We start from the raw sequence: 8,053 nt of genomic DNA on the forward strand, positions 1-8,053 counted from the left end.
TTATCCTTAAAAATTGTGCGTCGCATCAGCAGATTTTCTCTCCTCCCTTTCAAGACCTTTTCAGCTAAGATGGGCCAATGGATGAATTTTTCAAAGTGCTAGTACTGTGACAGCTAAGAAGCTGATATTCAGAATGGCTCCTTGGTGAAAACATGGAAGAGGAAAACTTAAATCTTGCAATTAACTTTAAGCCAACAGTAGGATGTGGAAAATATGGAGTCAGCTGGCCCTGGCTTACAGTTCACAGATACAGATCTGAGCACATCAACAATGAATTACACACTAATTCCACTCTACTACCATTCTTCATCCACTGGATGGATACAGTGGCACTGCATCTGCTGTGTCTCTACAACACATCCTCCTCCCATTTCTGAAAGAAACTTCAGTTGCTTTTTGTTCTCAAGGAAATGACTTGATACTGGTGCACTGTGACGACTGCTGCCAAACACATCTGCACAGCTCCCTCCAGCTGAAAAAGCTCAAGAGAATGCTCAACGTCCCAGGCCAGACTGTTTGCATAGTGTAAGCCCTCCCACAGGCAGCTCTCTCACAAAAACCCTGCAGCACAGCTGGGAGTCAATCAGCTTCATAAAAGCAATTATCAGACTGTGAACAGGAAAAGCAGATGAAAATACTTCCATTGGTCCATACAGCTGTTAATACTATACTTTCAACTTAAACATTTCTGCTTTTCATGTCAGAAATAGATGTTTTATTTGCCAGTTAATTTCAGCACATTCTTTACCATGGCCCCAATGCCATCAAAGATTTTATGTAATTCTGTTTCACACATAAATGCTGGGGTAGTCACCACTTTGTTTTTGGTATCCACGTGAGCTTCGTAAAAAGAAGTTAAGGAAAACACAGCCTGTGACTCACTTGCAAATGCTACCTGCAAAGTAAACCATCACTGACATAACCTTACAACTCTATTATCCCATAAACGGACACCTCCAAGTTCAGCTATAAAGACAGCTGCAACCTGTAGCCTGAGATAGTAGAAGCTATATTGCCCGAAACACAACAACTGCCAGAGCAATCTGTAGGAATGACATCATCAAGAAACACAGGAAAACTTATAGAACCTACTGACTGCAATAAAACGCTTCTCTCTGGGTACAGTTTGAACACAGCTTCAGCCTTCTGGAAAAGAAAAAATATATATCTCAAAGGTAACTGATGAACTGTATCTCATGCCAGTTTTATGCACAAATTCACTTGGCAATTCTGGTCTGTGTTAGCAGGTGTCCAAAGGAGATCTCTGGCAATAACTGAGAACTTCAGATTACGCAGCTGGGTACAGAAGACAATGTTTTCTAATCACATATCATTTTACACGTGCTATCTGCTACAAACCATATATTCCCTCTAAACTACAGTGTTAGCAGAAAAGCACAGATCCTGCATGTATTCATTACCACAATGACACGTTACTAAACTCTTCATGTGGAAATTAACAGGAAAGGATATAGTTACTTCCTTCACACAATGCTTTCCTCCCAGTTCTTTAATGGCTCCTGCAGTTCCAGCATAAGGCCACTTGCCACCTTCCTCCTCTTCATGGCCCACAGTTACTTCAGCACCAGAAAGAACTTTTGCTGCCAACACCGGGGAAATGCAGCAAAGACTACAACAAAGGGAATCACAAAAACAATGTTGTGATGGCACTCTTTCAAAACTTGGTCATGATTGGAAAGACCCAAATGGATGCGGTCTTACAAATGTGAAAGACATACCAAAGCAACATCCACTCAACATTTTCTTAGTGTCTTCTTTCACAAACACCTACACACACACACACACCTTGAAAAAAAAGCATTTTAAAAATAAGCTACAACTGATAAAATAAAAAAGCTGGTTTTTTTCTAGCTCCAGCATAAGAGCCACACATGTCAACTGCAAAACACGCTTGGTCTCCACGTGCAAACAAATACCCCTATCTGACCAACATACATACCCAATAGGTTTGCCCGCTTTGTGGAAGTCTTTCAAGACACGTTCAACTTCTGTGTTCACCTTGCAATCTTTCCCATCAACAGCAAATGTAGATCTGCCACAATAAGAAACTTTATTCCTCACCGTAAATCTACAAATAGAGCTATCTATCTGCCCTGGCTCTTCGCTCTTGAGGACAGTACAAACACAAAACTTTCTGAAAAAGCTGAACAATGCTGCAGTTGACCAGCAATGCATTAGTCAAAATGATTCACTTCTAAGGTTTTAGTATGTCATACAGCTACTTATTTAAAATAAACATCTAGATGAAAGAAGTATTAAATTAGCTTTCTAGGATTACTGAGAAGAACAACAATGCTGACACAGAAAAATTCATAAAGTAAGTCAAATTTCCCAAATCCAACAAAATAACAAAACAATTAGAATTCCTTGTGGCTAATACTTTTTTTTTTTTTTTTTTTCTGAACTAGTTATTATTTTATAGTTACTAATGCAAGAGAATACTTTTTGCCATGAAGGAAAAGAAGGATAATACTAGCAGCATCTGAAACTAATGAAGTTTTACCTTTGCTTGTCTCAGTCAACCTCAAAAAGGATCACCACAAAGGCAGGGGGAAAAGTACTTCTTGTGCATTATCTAAATTCTCCAATTCTCACCAATACTGCTAGTGCCATCAAGAATTATAACTGGAAACCATCACAAACAGCACTTACTTTAACAATTTGAGTGGAGTTTTCCTTATTAAATAGTAGTTGTGTGTGTGTTAAATAAAGTCATTTATTACTCCTTGATTTTACTGTGTGAATTACAAAGAAGGAATATAATATTTAATTGACACTTACAAATTTTTAGCAGCTCCAAATCCACCAGGGAATATCACAGCATCATGGTCCACTGTTGTAAGCTTAGCCAGGTTAGTGATTTTGCCACGAGCAATCCTTGCAGATTCCACTAAAACATTCCTTCAAGAACCAGAAATAAAACAATGACACGAATTAAGCATTTGCACACAAAACAGCATAAGGAAAGTTTCGGCAGAGGAAGGGAGGAAGTGAGAAACGTGGCACTCAATAGCTGAAGCTATAGATGCTTTTGATATATCAGCACCCACCAGAACTATCACTTTTTAATCTCCGGCAAAGCACCAGCTAGCATCGAGCTATTAAAGCCAGCCAGCAAAGGGCTCTCAGCTCAGTTACAGACTGCTACCTCTGAAAAACACCAAAGGTGAAGACCCAGGAGTCACTGGAATCACAGTAACATGGCTTTACCTTGACTCAGCTTCAGTTGGTTGCCCCTTACTGTGGTCAATGACATGCATCTGAGGAACATCTGGAGCATACATCTGAACCTCAGCTCCCCCACGACTAAGGTGTACCAGTACGCTACAAAAACAGAAACAAAACATGCTGAAAACCTTAGGAGAGAGGATTTATCTGTCCTGTATGTCTCGCTAGAAACATTCCACCTGATTTTGAAAAAAGAGGAAGAACACATCCTATCAAAGTAGGAGCAAAAGAGGGAGCAAGAAACACCCCTCTTTGGTGTAACACCAAAGTTCAGAGTAGAACAGAAAGTCAGTCTGGAGGATGGTCAGGAAAGCTACAGACAAGTTTCTTTGATCAGTGTTCCCCTTCAGAAACCATACAAACTTCTTTTCTCATTGCAAATTCCTGGGTGTTATAGAAGAGTCCCACCTTTAACACTAGGAGCACACTTAATCTAGGTGAAAGATCTCTTATTAACAAATATTAAGAGTTAACAATTCAACTTGAGAATTAACATCTACAGTGTTGAATTTAGCTCCAGGATGAAAATTCCAGACAATTATGAACCTAACTCTCTACTTATCTCCGCTGAAATTGATTCTGGAAGCCTGAATTTCTGTCTCTGAAGGAAAAACAGTCTCTAACTCATTGCTCTGGCACCACCTGCAGTGCTCTGCATCTTTGGACAGGGATCATATAGCAAGAATGCAATGCAAGCTCCCAGTTATGCTTTGACAAAAGCCTCACAAACCCACAATGGGACTCTGAAGGAAAACTATACCACATCTTTCAGGGAAAGTTCAACACCAGAGATTGCAGAAATGAATTCAATGGGTCTCTCTAACATAAAGCAAACTTCTTTTGAGCCCACAATTTCACAAGGTAACTTACGCAGAAGCCTCGTGGATTTCTGTGCCATCGTAGACACCACAGCCAGACAAGACCTGCAATAGGAAAATCAAGTACTTCAAGTGATACAAAAGTCTGTACAGTCCTTCTTAAATTGTAAAAACACAAATGAAATAAATAGGAGAATAGAAATAACTTCAGGACAAGCTCTTTGCCAAGCCAGTCAGCATCACACCATTAGTCCCAGCACTGCCATTTGACATACAGCAGAACTGGCATTCCCTATTTTTAGCTACCCACCCCAGACAGCCAGGACTCAAAGAGAACTACAGTTTATTTATTTGCTCTTGTACTTGTTCCTCAGAGTTTATAAACTGGCAAGGTATCATGAATGCAGTGGGTTATTTTGAGTGCCATACATTCGATGTATCAAGTGTCATTAAGGTGTGAAACACGCTCTTACCTACATGCAAATCAAACCCAAGTGGGTTAGAAGCACAATTATGGCACTTACAACTGCTGCTGCGTTTTGTCTGAGGATCCAAATCACTGATTAATAGTTAAATCACTTTCAACCCAATTAGAAAACATTAACTACACTTTACTACCATGGTAATATTATTTTCAGTTTGCTCATAACACAAAGGAGATGAAAAAGCAGAAAGCAATAAGCTGTTCTTGTATGGCTGGAGGGAATCTTTCACAAAGTAGAAGAAAGGAGAAAAAAAAGAAGGATTAAAAAAGGAAAAAAAAAAGTTGTAAGAACAAACAAACAAACAATCCGAAGTGCTCTCTGGTTCTTGAAAGTGTATACACAAACACTTCTGAGTTTCGGTTCCGTTTTCTCCAAGGAAAAAATCCAGTTGAAGAGTGTCCATTTCCCCTCTTCCCTCCTGGCTTTACCCTTGTATTTCTGAAATCTGAAAGTTTTTTTTTAATCACAGATAGATGAACAGAAACTGTCTTAGTTAGAAATTTGGGATTTGGAGGGGCTTTCAGCTTTTCACATCCAGTTCTCTGCTTTCAGTCTTGATGTCCCACCACCTCTTCACTAGGTCAGACAACATTTTGTTGTCCACATTAACTACAGTTAACTACAGTTTCATTGCTCAGATATTTACAAGTGATCGTTACTTTTTACATTTTTATTACATCTTTTGGTGAGCACAGAATGAATAAACACAAAAGCAACTGTCCTGTACTTATCTTCTTTACACAACACTTGCTAAACGTTCTTGAAACTCCTTAAAATCCTGGGTTGTATCAAAAATAGTGTTGCCAGCAGGACTAGGGAGGTGATCATCCCTCTGTATTCGGCACTGATGAGGCTGTGCTTCCAGTGCTGTGTTCAGTTCTGGGCTCCTCACTACAAGAAAGACAATGAGGCCCTGGAGTGAATCCAGAGAAGGGCAACAGAGGTGTGAGGGGTCTGGAGAACTTACGGGGAGTGGGTGAAGGAGCTGGATTGTTCAATCTGAAGAAGACGAGGCTTAGGAGAGACGTTATTGCTCTCTACAAGCACCTGAATGGAGGGTGTGGTGAGATGAGGGTTGACCTCTACTCCCTGGTAACAGCGATGAAAGGGAATGGAGTACCAGGTTGGATATTAGGAACCACTTCTCAAGACCAGTGAGGCAGTGGCACAGGCTGCCCACGGAGGTGGTGGAGTTACCATCCGTGAAGGTGTTCAAGAGCCATAGGGATGTGGCACTGAGGGACAGGGGCAGTGGGCACAGTGTGATGGACTGCTGGTTGGACTGGGTGATCTTAGTGGTCTTTCCAACCTTAACAATTCTATGATTCTATACTAAAGCACTGTTCTCTTCTGCTGTGCCAGTACCTTCCTAGTCACAAAAACTACCTTTTACTATAGTCAGAAGCTTACATGGCTAATGTCAACGATAAAGTCTGTTTTCCAGTCTCTATTTGAAGGGTGATGGTTTGCTGAAACGTCAGCATTCACATTGAGCTCTCTGTAATGCACAGAATTACAGAATATCAGGGGGTTGGAAGGAACCTCAGGAGCTAATCAAGTCCAAGCTAAAGCAGGTACCCTATAGTAGGTCACACAAACAGATGTCGAGACAGCTCTCGAGTATCTCTACAGAAGGCAACTTCACAACCTCTGTGCAGCCTATTCCAGTGCTCTGTCATCCTAACTGCAAAGAAGTTCTATGTAAAGAACTCAACTCCAGGCTGCACAGAAGCCCAATTTTACATGAATTCCTACCGTGACCTGGCTCTCTCAGAGGTGCGCTGTTCCAAGCAGCTTTACCGCTCAAATGCAGCTCGTCTCAGCCAGGCCTCAAGGTGCGCCGAGCCCTCCCACCGCCACCCCAGCACCGAGCCCCGCTGCCCTATCACCAGCACGGGAACGGGGCCGAATGGACGCTACCAGCGCGCTAACCAATTTCCTCCCCCTGCTGTGCTGCCCCGTTCCCCCGCCTCACTCACCACAGCGACGCGGGCGCCGCGGGGGCGGCGGGCGGAGCAGTGGAAGGAGGCGAAGCCGCAGGGCGCTGCCCGCCGCAGCGCGGAGCACAGGGTCGGCCCGCGGACGGGCAGCATAGTTGCGAGAGCTCGCAGCGAGGCCGGAGGGCTGGCGGAGCGCGGAGCTGCAGCGGGGCAGGCCGCGGAAGGCGGGCCAGGCCGGGAGGCCGCTGAGCCCTCGGCTGGGGTGTTGGAAGCGCCCAGCGCCCTCTAGGGGCGGGGAGGCCCATGGCTAAGTATTCACCGGGGAAGGTGAACAGCGGGCATGCCAAGTTCCATCGCAGAGATTGGGCGTATACGTATATATATAGGACTGACTGGTGTGTATCTATCACCTATTTGCTACAACTAAAGCAGTGCTTGCGGCCAACATCAGCTGAGAATCATCACACCTTTCAGCAGGGCCTAGAACTGGTGCAGAAGAGCAATGGGCTGCCCAGGGAGGTGGTGCAGTCACCATCCTTGGAGGTGTTCAAGAGCTGTGTGGATGTGGCACTGAGGGACATGGGCAGTGGGCATGGTGTGATGGGCTGGTGGCTGGACTGGGTGATCTTAGAGGTCTTTCCAACTGTAATGATTCAATGAGCAGTGCTGTATCCTTTTCCCCAGTTTCCCCGTGATGCACCACAATCAGTTTTGATAACGCTACTAAGTGTTTCTCACAACATTCCTGTTGAAGTAAACATCTATACAGGATCAGATCAAATTAAACTGCACCTGCAATCTTGCATCTTGGTTTCAAGTGGCAACAGAAGGTAAGGAAATGACACTGCTTCAAGGCTTAGCCTACTCCACAGCTTGTGGAGTGCTTGTGTCCAATTTGCACATTTTGCTAACAGGCACAAGGATTAGGCCAAACTTGGACCTACCAGACTTAACATTCAGTTTCTATTATTTTCCAATTTGTCTTTCCTTATCAAGACAGAGAATGTTTATCACATGCATCATGGAATTTATCTTGATAACCTAACAGCTCAAGCAAAGTGACAAATGTGAATGAAACACATCCTTTCGTGTAAGAACAGATGCTATCCCACCTCTCCCACTTCCTCTCAAGGCTCTTGAATGCTTTTGTGAAATTTTTATCTTTACCATTCTGAACACGAAGAATATACCCCAAGCCACATCTCTAAGTTGCTCTGAAAGGCCAGATTTTCTCCAGGTTTGTGTTTCTTAATATTGCAAACCCAAAAGATTATTAAAAATGTAGGGATAAAGTTAGTCTGCTTAACGAACAGCAAACTCCTACATAACACAAAGCTACTATCATGACAGACCCAATTAGAGCTATGGGTTGTACAGTTTACAAGAACATGGTCCTTAAAAAACAAAACAAAACAATGCAAGTTTGACAATAAGAAACGCGTATGAAAACCAGTGAATTAAGAAGTAATAATCACAATCATGTTATCTGACACATAATATGTTCTCTGGGTTAGCTAAACACTGCAGGGATTTACACAGATCACAAGATGAATTTTTCCCT

General features: G+C 42.7%; 1 protein-coding gene across 2 annotated transcripts; it reads right to left on the reverse strand.

The window, feature by feature from the left end:
• Positions 1 to 715: 715 nt before the first annotated feature.
• Positions 716 to 6,645, reverse strand: GATD3 (glutamine amidotransferase class 1 domain containing 3; the record flags this gene model as incomplete). 2 transcript variants are annotated; one of them, XM_079545928.1, is made up of 7 exons in its annotated part: positions 716 to 871; positions 1,480 to 1,630; positions 1,961 to 2,053; positions 2,803 to 2,922; positions 3,232 to 3,345; positions 4,120 to 4,172; positions 6,532 to 6,645. In XM_079545928.1, 7 exons carry the CDS (start codon positions 6,643 to 6,645, stop codon positions 716 to 718), a joined length of 801 nt encoding a protein of 266 aa, XP_079402054.1. The 2 variants fall into 2 exon arrangements, with proteins under 2 accessions (XP_079402054.1, XP_079402055.1); XM_079545929.1 differs by lacking the exons at positions 1,961 to 2,053; positions 6,532 to 6,645 and having other exon boundaries at positions 4,120 to 4,166.
• Between the last annotated feature and the right edge of the window lie 1,408 nt (positions 6,646 to 8,053).

Source organism: Tetrao urogallus (genome assembly GCF_951394365.1).
Source record: "Tetrao urogallus genome assembly, chromosome: 1".
In the NCBI taxonomy this organism is placed as follows: Eukaryota; Metazoa; Chordata; class Aves; order Galliformes; family Phasianidae; genus Tetrao; species Tetrao urogallus.